Consider the following 20,055-nt stretch of genomic DNA (forward strand, 5'->3'; position numbering starts at 1 on the left):
CCTCCACACTGAGCACATTACTGCTTGGTTACAAGTGTTGTGTTTAAACAATTTAAACTTCTGTTCAACAAGAGATTCGCTCACACGTTACAAACTATATAAAAATCACTGTGCTGTCATAACTCATGTAGTTATATGTATCCTATAGAAAATCCCATTGGATTTGGTTTTAGTGAAAAAACAAAACAAAAACAATTGCCTAGTTAATAATTATTTTCCACCTGTGTGTGTGTCCGTGAAGGTTTCAGGTCATGATCAGGAGAAAGAGAAACTATTTGCACATTAATTTAAAATAATCCAGCAACAAACTTCTCTCTGTACAACAAAACCCAAACATTCAAAAGACTAAGAACAGCTAAAACACACTTTGAATTTAAAAAGCCTGATATTCACAATTAATGCTACTTTGACCCCAATGAGGTTATCCTTGGCTATATTGCCTTTACAGCTAAAAAAAAAAATCCTAGCTAATTTATATTTAAAAAAAATAAATAAATTTATTACATTTTCATTAAATAATATGCTATGTAAATCAACTATGATTACACATGTAACTTCATGGTCAAACAGGCATTATATCAGCCAGTTGGATCAAGTGGAAAACGTCAGATTCTAGTATCATTCCAGCTGTGAAAAAAATTAAAATACATTAAAAATACCGAAACAGCCCAAAGTGTTGTAAATGAGATAGTGTTAATTCAGTCAATAAATGCACTGTAATAAACCATCTGTGCTACATAATAGTTTATTCAGAGATATTTATCTCTGATGTCCAAGCAAACAGTCAAGAGAACGAAAATGGAACGCTGATAACTCATGGCCCTAGTATTTTACAAAAAATCTGATGTACAAGGTGGAAAAAAAAAAAGCAACTTTTTCACAGATCTGAAGATACAGTGCAAAAATGAGTCATTGAATCCAGGAAACAGCTGGGTTTGTTCTTACTGACAGTTGTGTAAATAAAGAAGCATCAAGCATATGAATTTTCCACATGACATTCCTTGAGAATATGCCTCTACATTAGGCGAGCTTATTACAATAGCTTATTCGCTGGGATATTATTGCCTTTGCTAGAAAGGACATGTATTGGTCATGAGCGAGGCACATGTCAAAAGTTGGAGTTCTTATATTGCAGATAATAGAAATGGTATCCAGTCCATATCTCATCTAAAGGCAAATAATGACTGAAGAATGAGCAAACGTCTTTGTGGCAACCACATACATTAAAAATGATCATTTGTTCTGTTATTGTGTAAAATTATGTAATATCTTTGATATTATTTATTTTGGATGCAACACTACAGCAAAATGCTATAAATGCAGGCTAATAGTCACATTTAAAGGTAGTTATGAGTATATTATTCCTGGGAATGTTTATACTTTTAATAATTAGCTGGTTATGGATTAGCATTTGTTATATCGGTAACTGGCAAACAACAGTATGCTCTCTACTTGATAACCACACCTGTACCTGAACTTGGATCATTCAACAAATTATTGCTATTGGTATAAAAACAAAAAATAACACAACAATGTGTTTCTGCATCCAGCTGAGAAAAGACATCAGAAATTTCAAGTAAAGAAGTAAAAGTTTTCTTGCATTAGTAACGTAATCCTGGGATACAGTTTATTTTCACCTCTGTAGCCTCACCTTTAAAATTAGGCAAGTAAACAATAAAAGTGCTTTGGCAATAATTCAAGTCTCTCAATTTCACTACACATACAGGGGAATAGAAGATATTGACTGTATGAAGCTGCACTTTACATTTCATGTCCTCACAATAATAGCTCTTAACATTTATTCCAAAAGTTTCACTTAGCACTAAAAACTAGCCTACCATCGGTTAGGAACAAGTGACTCATTCTTTATTCTTCTTGTTAGTTTATATAATTTTTCTTGTTGCCAAAACATTTTCAGGGGGTTCTGAAGTAAGGAATTCTAGTCAGTTTGTACTTGTATTCATTTTATATTCTTTGGTTACTATTGAATTTTATACTGACTTCTCTAACAATTTAAGTTATTTAAGAGAAATTAAAATAATGAAAGCTAAAATTGTAATATAGATGATAATAATATTAGACTTACAATATTTGTAATGATTAAATGTTATCTAATGTTAATCAAGGGATGTGTAATAAGAATAATTTACCTTTATTAATCAGTTATTGCTGTCATCACCATTTGATTTTTTAAAATAAGCCATCAGTGTATGAAAGACAGGTATCTATCAATATTGGTAAGTTTTTACAGCTAATATCTAAAAAATGATTTGTGGAAAGTAAATAACGAGTTACCTTGGCCTCATTTTGGCGACTGGTGAAACTGACAAAACGAATGTTAAAATTGCCTGTCATTCGCAACAGCTCTGTATCTTTGAAATTAAAATTTGCTGAGTACAAAAGCATCTTAGCTGACAGCAGACAGCATCTCCGAGCTAAAATACTGACAATAATTTTCGGTTGCTCGGCTGTTCTCCAACGCTTAATAAAACTTTTCAGTACACCTGTACTTCCAGGCAAAATAACCAAGTTCTACTGTGCTTCTGCAGTGCATCACAATGTGAAAGGCCATCACTTCTCAGGTCAGTATGAAAGGAGACATACAGAGCATATATTCAGACTCAGCAGCCTTTACACAATTCTTTGTGACAGAAACAACAAAAGCTCTCCAGGGAACCCGGAGGCTTTTATCTGTCCTGCACTCGGTTTATCCCTCCCCAAACCACCGGTTTGCCTTTTTGTGAGAATCTCAACTGGTATGAGGAAACAGCTTGAAAAGTTGCCCTGCTGTGGCTAAGTCCTCCAGCCACCAGGGGATAGCGAGAAGTGAGAAGCAGATGTTAATCAGCATGTGGGAGCAACAGGAGTCCCCAGGCATCGTGAAAGACTGTGTTAAATTTAGTCTCGAGGAGCCTTATTCTAAGAGATCCTATGAGGAGACAAACAGTACACTTCAGTTAACAGTTAATCACAAAGTCTTAATAGTCACAGTTGATCATTTTGACAATATCTTTAAATACCTGATCTGAATCTTCATTGTACTGTGCTTTTCCTGTCTCCATGTAGTGAGTGTCAACATCATCCACTCCTTCGATCTTATTAGCCTCAACATGCTCCCTCATTACAGAGTATCGGTGCACCAGGAACCTGATGAGGCCACAGCAGCATTTCAGAAACCAACAGAGAAGAAATATTATGCTGTGATTACTGGCAATTGTATGGAAGGAAGATATCTCTATTCACTGACCGTCCTCCACAGACATATTTCTTGACCAGCCAAACACCTGCGACAGCACTTGTCAAAAGAATCGTAATGACAACCATCACTATGACAGCAGCGTTTGGTGACCCGTTCTCAGTCTGATAATAAATCACAGAAACAGAGAGAGTGACAAATGTGCAGCAGAAATGCAGTATCACTAATATGGCAAGGGGTTTTTTTAATTGCTTATTTCTTCCAGCTGTAAGTCTGCTGGTTGGTTAGGGATGGTTGGGCATCATTTAGAAATACTGTATCACTGACAAAACCCCTGAAACACTGTATCATTGTCATCAGTATATTAGGTGAGAAACATGACTCATGTCAATGCTCTTTTAGATTGCCCATTTCCTTCGTATGTGCTGATCAGATCTAGGCTCAAACTTTCTCAGCCCAAGCAGAACTGACCAGAGAGTTTGGATAAAGAGCGTTGCTGGTGCACATTTTCCTCAGGTCCGTCTCCTTCCTGTCTGGCTGGAAACCCCCCTCACATTGGTCTCCTGGAATCTTGCGGTAGCTTAGATGGATGAAAAGAGAGCGAGAGAGAGAGAGGGAGACAGAGGGGGAGAGAAAGAAAGAGAACGTTAAGACAAACTTTTAATGAAAAGGACCCATGAAAGGAAAACATGGAAGGAGAGATGGGAACATACAGTACATAAGATGTGAACTTCTGGGCTTCGTAACCACAGCTGGATTGAAATGTTTTGCTTTTCGTAATATCTACACAAAACGCAGAAGACAGACATCCTCACCCGCTGGTCTGGAGCTGCTCGGTGGTTCCATTTAAACAGAACTCCAGAGGACGGCCCTTCAGCTCCTCCTGCTCCACACAGTCAGAGCTGTTCTCTGGTCGGTAATATCCAAAGTCACTGAAAGGCATTGAGATCAGTATGAACATGGAAACGCTTGAGGGTATTAGAGAAAAAAATGACCAGTGTCTCCAAATCAGTAAAATGCTGTTGTGTAGTTCTGTTTGGTTTTTCACATAGCTAACATCTGTGTGTAGGGTTTAGTAAAGCTTTTGGTCTGCCTAAATTTAGACTGATCTCAAGGAGCACAAGGCCATACCAGTGATAATCATCCGGTGTACACAGACAAGGGGACAGCTTCTTAGTGACACCATAGCCCCTCCCATTCCAGCAGACTGAGTCTTTCCTCAGGCGCAAGAAGGTCTCCTTATAACCCAGCACACAGCCGTCATTGGATCCACTGGGATCTGCAGAGTGAGCCAGCCAGTGTACATAGTCCCCTTCGGTGCCTGCGTACATACAAATGCACTGATAAGTCTAGAGGTTAAACATTTGCCACAACCAATAGTCCTGTTCCCCCACATACTCACAGTCCCTGGTTAGGAGCTTCCTAAAGTCTATGGTGATCACTACCCATTTACTGAAGTCGCTCCTATAGCCCCATAGGCTGACGTTCATGGAGCGAGAGCCGGGCTCACTGTCCATACCACTAAAGTGAAGCGGGTCACTGGTGAAGTTATATGTGTGCCAGCACTGGCCCTCGTCTGTTGAAAACCTGAAGGATGCAGGCAGAAGAAATGGGATGGTGGAGAGGGTCAGTAAAGTAAAAGAAATAGGAACTTTCTAAAGAAATCATTCAATATGATTCATCTTCATCTTCAACCGCTTATCTGTTTTAAGGATGCGGGGGTGCTGGAGCCAATCCCAGCTCACACTGGGCGAGGGCGGGGCCTGTCCATCCATTAATATGATTATATAGGCTATAATATTTTATCCTCACTTGATTTGGTTGACAGGAAAGGTCGTGTGCTCTACAGCCACAAGCAGGCCTCCAGAGTCCAGGATAGCATAATGATGAGGGCCCCTGAGGGCCAACAACCACGAGTAGCCACCATCATCAGACACATACACATCAGGGGAGAGAGCTGACTCTGCATCTCCTACACTGCCTGGGAAAAGGGAGGGGCATGGTGTTACCAGATATTTTACAGTAAGGCAAAATGAAAATCTCTGAAGAGATATTCATGTTTGTGTGTTTGTCAGTTATACCATGGGCCAGAATGAGGCCCACCGCATTGGGCTGTGAGAGAGGCAGCATGGGAACGTTCATCTTCATAGTGGTGCTGTAGGAAGCATGGATGTGGAGTCTGCACTGTAAAGGGACAGCAGTAAGAGGACTATTAGTACAAAGTGACATCGTCACGACAGAGACATACACAAAATACAGTGAAGTTATACTTTACCTCCATGTCTGCCCAGACACATTTTCTGTGGAGTGGACTTGGAAGGATTTCAATAAAAGGTTGAAAGTATATTTTATCCTAATTAGCATATAGATTCTTGAGTCACATGGGGTCATAGTGACCTTGACCTTTGAACTTTAACACCAAAATCAGTTCATCAGTCCAAAAATCCAAGTGGAGTTAATCTCCGATTGTCTCAGATGTCTTTATCTTTTTCTTACTCTGTTTGGCCTGTTTGTAGAGGTCTTGGTGTCACAGTGGCTGTTCTGTGGTCTGCGAAGTGTTTGCCACCTTGCTCCCTGGTCAAAGGTGATTACTGTTTCCACTGCACCATCTGCAAATCAACTCAGCTTACTATCACTATCAGATCACAGACTGGAAACAATATATTACAACTTGCCTTAACTTTTTTACAAAACCTTTCATAATTTCCTTTTACCATTTAATTGCAATGATAATAAATTTGTCCTAAATAAATTTGAGCTTTGTTAAAGATAAGGAATCTATGCAGGTGTAGACTTAATCTTACCAATTTACTGCTTAATGCTCTAATGCTTCTTAATGGTCCATTAAAGGATTAAGATTTGAATTTCGGTAGCGGTAATAGTGGTTATAAAAATATCCAGATGCTTGCTCTTCAGTACATAATGACAAACCTTCTGCTAGTGCACTGGTCATGTAGACACCCCTGAGTGACGTAATGGCAGTGAAGTCAGTCTCACTTCCTGTGGTTGTGTAGAGATGGCGCTCAAGAGACTTGGAGAACACAGTTCCTCTGTCATCGGACACATATATGGTTCCAACACCAGAGTCTGCTCCAAATGAACACATACACGCATGCGCAGGTTTGGATTTAGCTTTGTTACACATTTACTGATCCCCATAGAGAAACCAACACTGTCACCATCAGTGTTATCCACATCAGCAGGACTACTTTTTCTCACCTCCAGGGTCGTCCACATGCATGAAGATCATGTCCTGATTGGCTGATAGGATGGAGTAGAACTGCTCATGGTTGACTGTAGGAAGCTGAGCCATGTTCCAGACCTCACCTCCATCCACTGACACGTGGATCATACGCTCTGTTCCCTTGGATACACACACACACATACACAAAGTTTAGTATACAATGTTGTAATATCTGCTCCCTTAAAACTTAAACATTTTGATAAACATTTGGAAGAATAGTCTTCTATTTGTTTATTATATTTAACAACACAGAATCAACTATATAATAACCATTAATTTATTAATTATTGATAGCATATTTTAAGTTCAAGTAAAAAAATAAAAATAAAAAAAATCACTAACAACGTGGACTATATGACATATATGTTATGTTATCTCCAGCTCATCTAGCTGAACTGAAAGCAATGCATAACACCTGGCATGAACGTGTTTCTCCTTTAAATACCAAAGCTGAAGAAGAAGGCATTCAGATCCACATACCGTGCCAGTCATGATGGAAGCAAAAACAAATCTTCCTCCCAATACAAAGGAGTAAACTCTCGTTGCAATGGTCTGGAAACTTCGACCGTAGTCTGCAGTTTTCCATAACTCTAACATTCCTTTATCCTCTGACAGAGAGAAAGTGGTATTACTGGATGTGTTTAACTCCATTTTACATATGCATATGTCCTATACTGGATTCACTTACTGCATGATCCATTGTAGTTTGTTGTAAAATAGATGTTGTTCTTTGGACCCCTGTATGTGAGAAAAAGAAACATGAAGAAGAATGAATTAACTAATTGCACTCACACTTTTAACATTAGAAAGTTGCCTGAGTTCAAATGAAAATCCCCTTTTGGAATTTGTAGAGATCACAGATTAGGATTGCGGTTTCTTTTAAGTGCTGTTGAAGTGCAGCTCACATCGACCCCTGGGCTGCACTCCAAGCACTCTCTATGGCTTTGTTTGCTGCCAAAGGGGATGGAGGTTTTCACACTGCAAAGATTCTGCTGGCTCAAGGACTGTGGGCTGAATAAGAATGCTGTTGCTGACTCATGATTCACTCTGACAGCAGCTTCAGCTTCTACAGCTACAGTCAATTTCAGCTCAGGCCTAAATGACAGCTGTGGCCATGAAGGCCTATAACAATGTTCCCACAATGCAGTGCTAACAACCACAGGCTGACACCACAACCTCGCCTGAACTCTGGTGCTCAAATGAAACCAGAGTCAGGAGAGTGATCTAAACTGCGGCGAGAAAGACAGCTGGAATAATACCAATGGACAAACAATAAGAACAAAAATGCACATGTAGCCAGTGAGGACAGGTTGTGCCCCCCTTTCATCTGTTTTTTTCCCCACTATAAACCAGTCTTACATAGATGACTGATTTCAAAGAAAATGTAGCAAGAAGTTGAGCAAAAATTTAAAAGAACTGTAATAAAATTATAAGAAGAGGGTGGGGTCTGCAAGGGAAACATTTTTCTCCTTTAGCTAAAGGGACACTCTTGGAAGGAGGAGGAGAGGGTCTTCAAAATTTCCATTACCCAGACATATATTTAATTAATTCTTTTGGTTTGGTGAATAGATCATAAAATGTGTTTTTCCACACCCAAAGAACAACAGTAATGACTTCTCTACTAGCTAGTACAACAAAAGTGTGGTTTAGAGAAACACAAGATGTTGTTGATTGACTATCAACAATGTAAAATATCTGACGAAAGAGTGTTCCATTTTGACACTATCTACTTCTTACTGAACCTTGGTAATGCTAATTCATTACAAAGAGTTAATCGATACTAAAATACGTGTCCAACACAACCCATCCTGTTTTCACAATAAGGCCCCTCGGTGGCCACAGAGCTGTCACATGCACCCATGTTCGTTTACATTACCCTGCATCTTGCACAATTTTAATTTATAACACAAGTGAGTATGGAAGAGGTTATATATCATATTGGTGATTATGATGTTGGTTGTGTATTATCACCTGAATTTAGGAATTGTTGTGTTTTCATTGGCTGAGAATGGGCCTAAACTGAGTGAATCTTCTACACAGAGCTATGATGCCCTGCCATGTTTCTACAGTAGCACAAAACGGATAAACAAAAGCACCTTGCACACTTGTACAAGGAAGGGTGAGGGGATAAGTTTACAAATTACTGCAAACAGCAACGTCACAGTTCAAAACTACTTATTCCTATATACTGTCCTTTAATACAAAACCGTCCATTCTCACCATCGGACCAAACACACACTGTCATGGATATTCCTCCAGGTGGCACCAAAGTCCTCAGACAGCCACAGTTCCAACTGGAAAGGAAAAGCAGAGTCAGTTAAAAAGCGAAACATCTTTTGACTTTAGAGTCTTCATGTACATTAAATTGAGAATTTAGCTGTCGAAAATAGTGCAAAGTCCAGCACGCAATTTGGAGAGGCAGGTAGATTTAGTTTATGTTTCTGCACTTCAAGTCTCATCTGCTGACAAAAGTGCAGGAGTGTAGGTTTGATCTGCAGAGCTTAATGATGGTACCATGACACTGAGTGTCAGGAGTGTGTTGCAGTCTCCAGGGTTGTACAGCATCTGAATAAGGGGCTCAAACGGCAGATCTGTTGAAACAAAGGTGAGGCCGAAGTCCTGAGAGCGAAAGAGTCGAAACCCCCCGATCTCTGACACATCACCAGTCAGAATCACCTGGAAGCATCACAGACAGTAAACAATGGAGGAGCTTTGGGGGAACACCAGAGAGGAGTTTCAAGGTTTAGTGTGTTCAGATAGAAAAGAAGAAAAGCACAATAGTTCTTCCCCAAATGGCTCACCTTCCCAGAGTGGTCAGGACTAACGGCGATACCAAACTCAGTCTGAATGAAGGTGTGGTTGATGAGGGAAGTCACATCTTTAAAGGTCTTCCCGTAGTCTTCACTGACACAGAGACAAAGTTACAGTTAGATACCCAAAACACAGTTGTGGCATATACTGTTCAATTTCCGTTTAGTGCCTCTCACCTCCTGTAGAGGCTAGATTGACCGAAGCGCATCATGAGCAGTGGCACCTGAAACGTTGTTAGAACCAGCAGTACCTGGGAGAAAAGACAATAATATATATATATATATTTTTATTTTTTTTTTTTAAATTCACAATCATATACTGTTGGACCTAACCAGCTCACCCCTGATCCATCTCCCACCCAGGCCAGCGACAGGGAACCCAGGGTTTGGACTTTGAAGGTGAACTGAAATTAGAGAAAAAATGCAAATGAGGTTTTCAGTGTTTTCATGTAGGCTGACAGAGGAATATTTCAAATATTGAGAATTTGTGCAGTAAAACTTGTTGGAATGCTGCAAAAGAATTACCTAAAACACATTTTTAAGAGTGCAGACCGTCTAAAAAAAAATCTGAAAAACACCAAGCACAAGAGTATGTGTGTGTCTTTGTCCTTCCCTACACAGCAGGCACAGTGGCCGAGAGGACAGAATGAATTGTTCTTACTGTTCAAAGTAACTCTGCCGTTTGAATACACTCCGCGTTTGTGACCTACATTCCCACTTAAATGACAAAGCTGAAGCCAAATAATGAGACAATTACCAATGTCCTCAGCTCAGCCAGAACACACGAAGACACACACATGCAGGAAATATGGATCGAAGGTATTCTGTCCTGAGAATAAACAGAGTTTAGGGCAAAACATTTTCTTCATAACTATTCCCCTGTCTGCAAACAACATTCCAGTCTATTCATGCAGAATGACACTCAAGTGTGTCGTAATTGGAGCAACGTATTTGGCCACAGCCCACATTGTTTGGACTCTGTGGAAGGTTTCTCTCCCGTCCTCTCTTTAGCAGGCGGGGCAGAGGTGTTTACAAGGTGAGTCTGGAGAGTCTGTGTACCGCTCTATAAAGCCTCAAGAGAGGGCTGGGTCTGCCTGCTGGAAAACTCCTTGTAAATATGTCCAGTGGAAACTGCCTTGCCCAGCTTGTCCAAGTGTATGAACACAACTTTCCATCCTTGCTACATCAATCTGCTCAACCTTCATCACTTGACAATGTTTGACAACTTCTATTTTTTATTTTACATTAGTTGGGTAGTGTCTTACCTTCAAACATATAATGTCCTTGGCACAATATAACCAATACAGTACCTCTCCATTTTTTTGATCAAACCTAAACTTCAACATCACTGACAGAGTGTCTTAGTGACAGGTCTGAATGTAGACCTGTCACTAAGACACTAAGACCTGTAAATCTTTTTACTTAGATTGCTCATTGATGTATGAAAAAGAACAGGCAAATCGTTTTGATGTACTTGTAACTAGAAGTGACACCAAGAAGGTAAACTGCACATATTCACCTACTTTCTAGCCAAAATGTGCACTGACTCCAAAACTACTTTAAATTAGATCATAATGTACAGTGGTAATGATTTTTTTCAGTATTACAGCAATTAGAACTCTCCAAAATCCAAGATTGTTAGTATTATTATTACCAATAATAACAACAATAATAATAATAATAATAATAATAATAATAATAATAATAATAATAATAATAATAATAATAATAATAATAATAATAATAATAATAAAAGAAGAAGACGACAAAGACAAAGAGAAAGACCAAGACAAAGAAGAGGAAACTGAACTAGAATTTGACAAAACACTAATTTAAAAATGTGTTAACACCGAAGAATAAGATAAAAACCATCCTCAGTTCTTATTCCAGTAGACAGATAAGGTTCAATAAGCCGACTCCTTTTAAGAAGACATGTCTAATAACATGAATGGTTAAAGGTAAGGAATTAATACCTTGAGCGACAAAGGATGAGAAAGTACTGAGGGCTTACTGAATCGCTCTGTTTCCTACTGATAATATTGTTAAATGATGATACCAACTTTCATTAAAATGTGTCCCAGAGGAGAACGTGAGACATTTAGATATTAAATACATATTCCAAGAGGAATTAACTTAAAATCTTGACTTATTTTCTAGGTTTCGTGTATTCATGACATTGTGATTATAAACTGAAATCATGGCAATGAAAAGAAAATTTCATGTGATGTATTTACATGAACAAATAAAAACCTGCCATTACATTATCTGGTTCTAACATACCGTATGTCCCCTTCTCGACATCGCAGAAAGCCCACGCGATCTGGATGCAATTAGCGCAATAACAATGCAAGCAGGGTAAAATATAACCACATAAGATCTATACCAGCCACTCTGAGGGTGTGCAGGACCCGACAGAAACATGATACCTGAAATCCAATTTGAAAAACTGACTTTGAAAATTGCGACAGGGGTCACTTCAGGTCAACGGTTTTCATGCTGTGTCTTGTCACAGATCAGGCTTTGCAAATCTATCTTCCAGTTGCTTGTACACCTGTGTTAAATTTTAACCAGCGGGGCATTTGCCACTGGACTGGTGACAAGCACCCTGGTCAAGTCCTGTTGACTTGACCTGCCACTTTTCAGTGGGACTCTAACCCAAAACAATCAAAAACTACATTATAAAAGTACTTGACCTTATGGACATGAACGCTGAGTTGGCTGTGTCTGAGTAAAATCTCCTGTTTAAATGGAGACACAAAGCTCAAGATCATATGGATTAGTGTTTGAAAAACGAAGCTTATGGAAGTTTATAATGAACCCAATCTGTTCTGGGATGGGAGTAACAGGGGGCTGGATGGAGAAAGTAAAGAAACAAGAGGTAAAAGTCCGACCCAAGTGGGTCATGGCCTCATAAACCAGACATGACCTCATGCTGTATCAATCTCTTTTACACCTCAACTTGTGACACTGTGGCATTCATGGGGTGTCAGCGCATTCGGCACTCAACAAAGCTGCACCACTGAGTGTCACTCGTTCAGCTATACATGAACAGATACAGACATATGCAGACTCAGTAATCCACACAGTGAGTGAAGTCCTCTCCAAAAGGTCAGACGCCGAGACAATGAGCTCCTTATTCCCTCCACTCTGCGTCTTTCACCTTTCTGCCTCAGCCATGTTTACACACACAAAAGTTCAAAAAGGGCGGTCAAACACTCGGACTCTGATCTAACACACAGACCTGTGCACACTGATCCTCTGATGCTGGGCTGGGTTTTACAGGCAAGGACATAGTCTCATTCGATGATGTCCGTTTTATTGCTCTTTGACACCAGAGCAGAAAAGATGCGCAGGATCACAGCTAACCACGAAGATTCATTTTTAATTAACTTTCATACATTATGATATGGCGATCCCAACATTAAATAGAGCTGAAATTATACATCACAACTAGAGAACAACAAAAAAATTTGCTCTCAACAGTTTCGGTTTTTACTACAGTTGAAATCTTCACTCAACACCTAGTGTTGGACCATAGGAAATCCAAAACTGATGGCTCAGGCCGCTAATTAGTTTCAGTCCTAAATCAGTCGACACTGATGGAGAGAAAAGCAGCAAATGGCTGGATTGATTGCTCAATAAAGCACTTGAGACAAGTTCTAGTGTTTCTCTTTTTTATAGTTTGTTCATCTCATTGGATGTTTTCCCATGAATATCAACAAACCCATAACTCTCTCTCACCATGTGAAACTTCAAGTGCTGTTTTTCTTGGTTCTCCAAAAGCTCGCTGTGACCCAGCTACACTTCCCCTAAAAAAGACCACGTTTTTTTTCTCTATGTGTTTTTGGCCAGAGGGGATAGAGGACGCGGATGGAGAAAAAAAAAAGGAAAAAAGAAACAGCAGGCAAGTTTGTCCACCAGAGAGAGTCAGCTAAACTAACCTCACACAGACAAACAAAAAAGGGAAGTAAGGTTATATTTGACAAAAAGCTTTCTGTGTTGTCTATGACAGCTAGTGTACAAATAGTGTAAGGCCAAGAGGCATGGAAAAACGTTAGACTTGCTGCATTTGTTCATTTACACGGCAAATGTCTGCTACTGATCTACTTCTTATCACACCATCTTGTCTGATTAATAAGGGGAAAAGTCAGACTTAAGGTTAACACGGTAGCTCAGGCCAAGTCCAGCAGACCCAAAAAAGAAAGAAACACAAGGAGAGCGGAGAATGTTTGTGAGGTAGAAAGGCCATAAGGCGGGCCGGGTGGAGTCTGCTATCTGTGAGCACGCCGAATCGCTTTCATGCTCAGAAGCTGGTCCAGGTGTCTGAGCCACAGAAATGATGTGATATCCACACACACACACACACACACACACACACATGAACATGAACATGAACAGGGAGACTATCCTGCAGACTTCTGTAGCTTTGGAACAAGTTGTTATGGTTGTGCTTCCTTTAAGAACATGTTTGGCACAAGGACAACAGATTGTTGACTGTTGAGGTGTTGTTAGATAAAAGACCCAAAGTGACAAAGGACAGGAGAGGAGGTTGCACCAAATGCTGTCTGGCCTGTTTTGGATGTGCAATCACTCCTAAAATATTGTCAATATTTCAATCTATTACAAGTTGAAAGTTGAAAGAAAAGAGACAGAATATGACAAGACACAACTCGATGTTGTGAGGTCGATGACGTGAGGCCGAAAGGATATGAGCTTGGCTGATAACTCAACTCTTACAAATCTAATAAAAAAATGCTTAAAAGAAGAACTGAATCATTAAGGGAACTATTTGGGCAGTAAATTAATTTGACAGGAAATAAATGAACCACTCTAATCACTTCAGTGGCTTTTTAAGAAAAATCAAAAACAAATATTCTCTGGTTTCAGCTTCTGGCCTGTAAGCATTTGTAGCTTTTTTGGCATATATGAGGTTAAAAACTAACAAGTTCAGATTTTAGAGACAAAACAAGCAAAGTGAGACCTTGTAAATAAAGCAAATGTTAGACTGTGTTTTAACCTGTTAAGAACACTTGATGGTAATTGACATTATTGGAGAATCATTTATTAGTTACAGCCTTAAAGTCTCTTATTGCAGCGAATTGTCCTCAGTTATTTAATAACGTCACTGCTGGGAAACTGTACGGGGGTCTATGGAGTCTGGGGCTTTGGTTTTTGTTTTTTTAGGAAGAAACTACCTATTGCTTTTCACATCTGAGGTACTTTGCAGAGTACTAGTTTCACTAATGTATCATTTATTCCATAAACGTTTAGAAAAAGAGCATAGAGCTTAAAATGACACCTTTTTCTCCCCAAAATCCAAATGTGCTGGTTTTCCCAACCAGCTAAGACAGTTTATTGCTTAAACCTGAACTTTTACATATTATTGGCAGACGGACTGACAAACTAATGCAGCTGCGGTTCCATTGCAGGATCCCCGTCAGTCGTCAGTAAAACCCTGCAGAGAGAGAAGCGGTCTGCAGTGTGTGCTCAGAGGGACCCTGATCGGGTCTCTGCGGGTTAGAGGACACTTACAGGATGGGTGTTGTTTCTCAGGCTGGACTCCGCTGCAGGCAGAGCCGTGCATGTCTGTCCACTGAGTCCTGCGCTGCGCTCCGAGAGGTCGGAGCTCAGTAAAGTATGCGGCTCCCCCTGCAGCGGCCCTGACAGCACTTCTCCGCGCTGCGATCCGGCGTCCGGCGCGGCGGGCGACGTCAGGCCGAGCGCCAGGATGCAGACCAACACTGCCGACATGTTCCCCAGAAGACTCCCCAGAAGACTCCCCCGAAGTAATCTGGCCCAACAGTTGGCTCCTCATGCCCCCTCATCCCCAAAGCATCTTAAATCACTGCCCCCTCCACCGCGGCACCGGATTGGTCCAGACGAGAATAACCCGCGATCTGATTGGTCGACGGAATTCTTCCTCAATGGAGATGTCAAAAGTTTTCTGATGTCAAACCGCCCCCTGCTGGACAAACCGCCAAAGGACTTTCACCGACCTCATAACGACAAAATGTACTTTTTAATGTTCATCCGTCAGAGTCATAAGGATCATATTACTGTTGTTCGTTTATGAGCAGTACATATTGGATGAAAACACATTTCTAAAGTTTTTAGTGGGGCTGATGAGGATGTCTTATGATTTAGTTTAAAATATAGTTGCTGTCAATTTAAACTTGTCTTATTGGAGATAATGTATTGTGTTACATCTGTGATCCTGCGTTCACCCTGCAGCCTCTATTCCTTTGCAGAATGCAAGTGCAAGTTCAGACTCAACACTGTGTTTTTGTGATGTGGATGATACATCATCTAATTCACTAGGTCACTTGCAGGATCCATAATTTTGAACAACAGGCCTTAATAGGTGTCCCTACACAGCAAGCTTTTGAATCATGTCCATTATTTGGTAATTTGATGTTGCCACTGTGATGCCCAACACACTTATACTGTATTGATTAACCCTGATTAATGGGATAGTTCTTAAATACAAAAGAAAACACACAGGGATTCGGATAACTTCCTGAACACAGTTTAATTTTAGTACTGATTTGTAACAAAAAAAATAGCCCAATCCCCACCCTCCCACCCCTTACACTTTTTGTGCCACTCAGAAGTAAGCGCTGGTCAGACTTCTGTACAAGGCCGTACAGACAGAGAGAGAGAAAGAGCGAGAGAGAGAGAGAGAAGTAAATTAGCACATTACAAATAGAACCCTTATATTCAATCCAAAAACTAATTCTGAATGCAGCAAGGGGAAGAATGTGCTGATGGAAAGTTGTGGTTGTATTGTGACATTTGTCCGAGGTGTTGTTCCACGTCCTCTGCTCTCCAGAACTCAATCCAAGACTGTAAAGTCTTTTTGCTCTAGATATCCTTGATTACATCTTCCAACTCCTCTTTGGAATACATGTGGAAGGTCTTTCCAGGCTCGACTGTTGCCAGCTGCAGAAGAGACAGATCAAGAAAACCTCCATCAGACCAGCAGAGAGGATTTAAATTCTGGCAGTCCTACACAAACCTAAAAATGCTGTGGCTAAGTGTTTTCTCAAATCAAAGTCAGACTTATCTTGCTCGTGTGGTTTGAGCTGGACAGTAATAGAAAAATGAAACAGAACAAGTATTCAGAAACTGGGGCAACAATTAAAGAACAAACCTCAATATTGGTTGCGTTGAGCTTCTCCTCCATCACCTGCTTCAGGATGGTCAGGGATGACTTGATGGCATCTTTTAACGTCATTGACTGCCAGGGAAAAGGGAGAGGGGGACAAAACCAAAAGACAAAACTTTTCAATGCTGGTAATTTGGTTGTCTTTTTCTCAGGCGTCTCATGATCTGAGAAAATTATATGATTTTGCATTTTAGATCATATTTTAAAAGCAAGTTACCAACAATACAGCAATTTGTATAGCTAACTTTCCTGCTGGATATAAATGTGCAAGAGAATACCTTGTGGTAGACTTCTTGCAGAGAACTCTGTGCCCCCTCAGATGCTGAGCCGATGGCCCGAGCATCACACTGCACAAAAGTTCCTGATGGGTCCATGTGGTACCTGCATTTACAAACATAAGATTTAAGTTTTTGGTTTGACTTAAAAGGTAAATGTTCTACAACTCACAGTATTTAGTATTGAAAGTGCACAAAATGTCTACATACAGCTGGGGGCCTTTTTCATCGACTCCTCCAAACAGCAGTGCTACACCAAATGGTCGACTCTATACAAGTGCCAGGACAGAAGAACAGAGCAGAGAGAAAATATGGGTTTAGTTACATTCCCAACACCATCAAGCAGTAAGATGTTAGGGAATTAACCCTGTTGATTTGATGTTGAATGCGTGAACATTTCAGAATGACTGACCATAGCACCAGGATCTGCATCCTCCTCACCAAACTGCAGTGCCAGGTTGGACACAGCCTGAGTCACACTCTCCACTGTCATTGTCTCATTGTAAGTGAACCAGTGGTTCTGAGGAATGAAAACATCCATGTTAATTTCAGGTGAGAAACAAGATAACTGAACTGCTTAAACCACAGTGTGATGAAGATTCATACCTGTGTTTCCACCCTTGCTTTGTCAATAAGAGTCTTGGCATCAGCTATCAAGCCACTCATGGCACAACCTTCAAGGTGGAAAGATAGAAAATGAAGCAATCAGATGACTTTCAGACATTCGAGTACAAAGCAGCCACCATGTATGTCAAACTGAGATGGATGTAATGTCAGACTACATCAAACAGGGCAACATTAATATAAATGTGGGTTTAAATCAAAGCTACTGGTCAAACTTTAGATCCTTACATAGTATAAGTGATTAGACTGTTACTCTATCTTCCACTTTACAACACACCACAAAAGTCAGTGCTCTTTGATAATATTGCTCAACAGTCACTGGCAACTGTAAAAGGGCCACAGGTCAATTTGTATCATGCAAACAAACTCAACACTATAAAATAGGAGTTTTATCCAGTTCTCACCTGCTCTATTAGTGTCCATATCAAGGACTGAAATATGCACATGCACACACGGCTAAGAATCCAGGGCTTGTTCTCGCTTTCTTTGGATTTTGAATGTTGATGAATGAGTGGTTTACATGCCAAATTTGTTAACTGACTACTGATCTATAACCAGTTTTCCCCATTTTGCATACAACATGTATAATCCCATATTCTCAAGATACATTTGTTTGTTTTCCACTCACCAATGTGGCTGTCAATCTCCACAATCTTTTCAATGCTGTTGGGCTCCATCAGGGGAGAGGTGATTCTCTTCTCCACAGCCAGACATACGCCCTCTGATGTCTGGATACCAATGGCTGTGGAGCCCAACTGGAGGGGTAAAGCCAGACCAAAGAAAATGTTTGAGCTTCAGATGGGACACTTGTTTTTAAGTTTGTAGTATTGTTTTTTTTTTTTATACAATATCCTAGAGGTGGAACATCAAGTTGACATGGAACACTTACTTTGATTGCCTCAATGGCATATTCAACCTGGAACAACCTTCCTTCAGGAGAGAATGTGTTCACACCTCTGCAAAAACAAACGTAAATTATAATAATTAGCGTTATCAAAAACACTGAGCAGTTCAACTCTGGACAACAATATCCCATTAAATGTTGGTGGCACAGTTTTAGTGTATATTTGCAGGTCTTGATTAACAACACTAAAAGCTTCAACAAAAGAAAAGAAAACACACCTGAAAAGAGTGTAGTGGCTTGAAATGAGCACTACTGAACAAGCATTTTATAATCTCTGTTTGGCTTTCTAGATATATTATGGCGAAAACAAATATCGAAAGTGAAAGCAAACTAACTTGTTGGAAAGCGATTGGTGCGAGCTGTCTGCCACAAACAGACACCGAATTACAACCAGGGTTGCAAACTAAGGATGCTCAAAATTCCTGATCGGTCAAAATCGACCGCAACCACACAGAAGACTTGTTAACATCAAAGTGTTTTTCCTGAGACTGACCACCGAGAAGTGCAAATCAACAAATGACAAAGCACTTTGAGTTGCACTTACCTGTCATATTCCGATCTGGTTAAAAACATCTTTTAACGTTTAACACGAGGCCTGCAAGCACAGAAAACAAAGTACATAACACTCCTGAATTATTGTGACATGATGAAATGAATAAGGCAACTACAAAAAGCACAACAGTCTGAATACAAGCTCGCCGACACCGGGTGATTAGCTAGCTAGGGCTAGCTGCGGTACGAGGGAGCGTGCGGGCTAACTGATGCTAAGCTAATATAAACTGACAGAAAAGACTGTTGTTTGTCTAACATCAATATTCCGACAATATAACTACTTTAAAGATATTTTAAATTGGAATTGAAGCAACATTCCTCACAACAAATGTACTTGTTACACTGATTTACCTCGAACCACTAACCCTTGAATGAGTTCGCTCGTTTCAGGGGAAGCGTCAGCGGTGTAGCATCCAATCGAGTCGGCTGTAAACAAACGGAAAGAAAAGTTCCGTTACCCCGTGCAGCGCTTTTCTTGAGTATGAGCGTTCATCAATATGCGAACACAGATTTAACATAATATTATATTAATAGAATTAATGAAAAGTCTTTCTTTAACGCTTTGAATATAGGAAATGCATAATGTAGGCTACAATACTGAGGAGTGAGTTTCAAACCAAACCAAGCTGCCCATATTCAGAGGCAGATAAATGATCACATATCAATACAGTACACATACTGATTACTTTGTGACCAATTATTACTATCATAACAGCATAGCTGCAATTAATTCAGCCATTTTTAATGAAGGTCAATTCCCCCCGTCAGTCCCATATGGTCTAGCGGTTAGGATTCCTGGTTTTCACCCAGGCGGCCCGGGTTCGACTCCCGGTATGGGAACTACGTTTTGTGCCATCCAGGAGCGGAACTCTGAGGATGGAGAGTCCGCCTGTAATGACCGTGAAACAGCCGCTGAGGGTCATCAGTGAGAAACACAGGAGTCTGCTGGGTAGAAAGTCCAAAATACCAAAATAAGATCCCTTTAACAAAACTCATCACCCAGGTGGCCACAGAGACACGACCTCTGGTTTTAGAATTTAAGAAAATATACATGTATATGTATTTCTGTGTTTGAAGTTAAATGTATGATTCGTGCAAAATGAAAGTTTTTGTTGCCTTGGAAAGCTAATGTTTATAATCCTTATTATTGTTGTTTATTTATATTTTTATCACCTATGCTTCAAGTGCACCAGCTGCCTTTTGACATTAAACAAAAGTTAAGTATTATATCATGCAATACGGCACAACAACACAAAATAAAGGAGTAGAGTAACAAATCTGTCCT

The 20,055-nt window shown here is 40.1% G+C and overlaps 2 protein-coding genes and 1 non-coding gene across 5 annotated transcripts; 1 reads left to right on the plus strand and 2 right to left on the minus strand.

The window, feature by feature from the left end:
* Nucleotides 1-727: 727 nt before the first annotated feature.
* Nucleotides 728-15,046, minus strand: LOC115043420 (sortilin-like). 2 transcript variants are annotated; one of them, XM_029501861.1, is made up of 20 exons: nucleotides 14,783-15,046; nucleotides 9,592-9,654; nucleotides 9,428-9,501; nucleotides 9,242-9,344; nucleotides 8,955-9,116; nucleotides 8,661-8,734; nucleotides 7,129-7,178; nucleotides 6,921-7,048; nucleotides 6,416-6,560; nucleotides 6,128-6,283; nucleotides 5,693-5,805; nucleotides 5,278-5,380; nucleotides 5,009-5,177; nucleotides 4,599-4,783; nucleotides 4,328-4,517; nucleotides 4,012-4,128; nucleotides 3,668-3,776; nucleotides 3,248-3,360; nucleotides 3,021-3,147; nucleotides 728-2,929 (listed from the first exon to the last, which is right to left on the minus strand). In XM_029501861.1, the coding sequence occupies exons 1-20, from the start codon at nucleotides 14,999-15,001 to the stop codon at nucleotides 2,915-2,917; spliced, it is 2,415 nt and encodes an 804-aa protein (XP_029357721.1). In that variant the 5' UTR covers nucleotides 15,002-15,046; the 3' UTR covers nucleotides 728-2,914. The 2 variants fall into 2 exon arrangements, with proteins under 2 accessions (XP_029357721.1, XP_029357722.1); XM_029501862.1 differs by lacking the exon at nucleotides 14,783-15,046 and adding an exon at nucleotides 10,008-10,112.
* A 788-nt stretch (nucleotides 15,047-15,834) lies between these two features.
* Nucleotides 15,835-19,205, minus strand: psma5 (proteasome 20S subunit alpha 5). Of its 2 annotated transcripts, none has more exons than XM_029502218.1 (10): nucleotides 19,122-19,205; nucleotides 18,763-18,813; nucleotides 18,204-18,270; nucleotides 17,943-18,069; nucleotides 17,297-17,364; nucleotides 17,103-17,210; nucleotides 16,901-16,959; nucleotides 16,694-16,796; nucleotides 16,401-16,487; nucleotides 15,835-16,189 (listed from the first exon to the last, which is right to left on the minus strand). In XM_029502218.1, exons 2-10 carry the CDS (start codon nucleotides 18,789-18,791, stop codon nucleotides 16,112-16,114), a joined length of 726 nt encoding a protein of 241 aa, XP_029358078.1. In that variant the 5' UTR covers nucleotides 18,792-18,813; nucleotides 19,122-19,205; the 3' UTR covers nucleotides 15,835-16,111. The 2 variants fall into 2 exon arrangements, with proteins under 2 accessions (XP_029358078.1, XP_029358079.1); XM_029502219.1 differs by having other exon boundaries at nucleotides 19,136-19,172.
* A 333-nt stretch (nucleotides 19,206-19,538) lies between these two features.
* On the plus strand, nucleotides 19,539-19,610 carry trnae-uuc (transfer RNA glutamic acid (anticodon UUC)). The gene has a single exon. It is a non-coding gene; the product is annotated as a tRNA-Glu (tRNA).
* The last annotated feature ends 445 nt before the right edge of the window (nucleotides 19,611-20,055 follow it).

This window comes from Echeneis naucrates, chromosome 5, assembly GCF_900963305.1.
Source record: "Echeneis naucrates chromosome 5, fEcheNa1.1, whole genome shotgun sequence".
NCBI lineage: Eukaryota > Metazoa > Chordata > Actinopteri > Carangiformes > Echeneidae > Echeneis > Echeneis naucrates.

What these genes read in the sequence shown, in the direction of transcription:
- LOC115043420 (XM_029501861.1), bottom strand. Translation starts at nt 15,001, where the DNA reads ATGTCGGCAGTGTTGGTCTGCATCCTGGCGCTCGGCCTGACGTCGCCC. An exon ending in TGAGAAACAACACCCATCCT is followed by an intron (nt 9,655 to 14,782) that starts GTAAGTGTCCTC and finishes CTCTAATTTCAG; the next exon opens with TTCACCTTCAAAGTCCAAAC. An exon ending in TCCTGACACTCAGTGTCATG is followed by an intron (nt 8,735 to 8,954) that starts GTACCATCATTA and finishes TTTCCTTTCCAG; the next exon opens with TTGGAACTGTGGCTGTCTGA.
- psma5 (XM_029502218.1), bottom strand. Translation starts at nt 18,791, where the DNA reads ATGTTTTTAACCAGATCGGAATATGACAG. An exon ending in GGAGATTGACAGCCACATTG is followed by an intron (nt 17,365 to 17,942) that starts GTGAGTGGAAAA and finishes TCCACCTTGAAG; the next exon opens with GTTGTGCCATGAGTGGCTTG. An exon ending in ATGCAGATCCTGGTGCTATG is followed by an intron (nt 16,960 to 17,102) that starts GTCAGTCATTCT and finishes GCACTTGTATAG; the next exon opens with AGTCGACCATTTGGTGTAGC.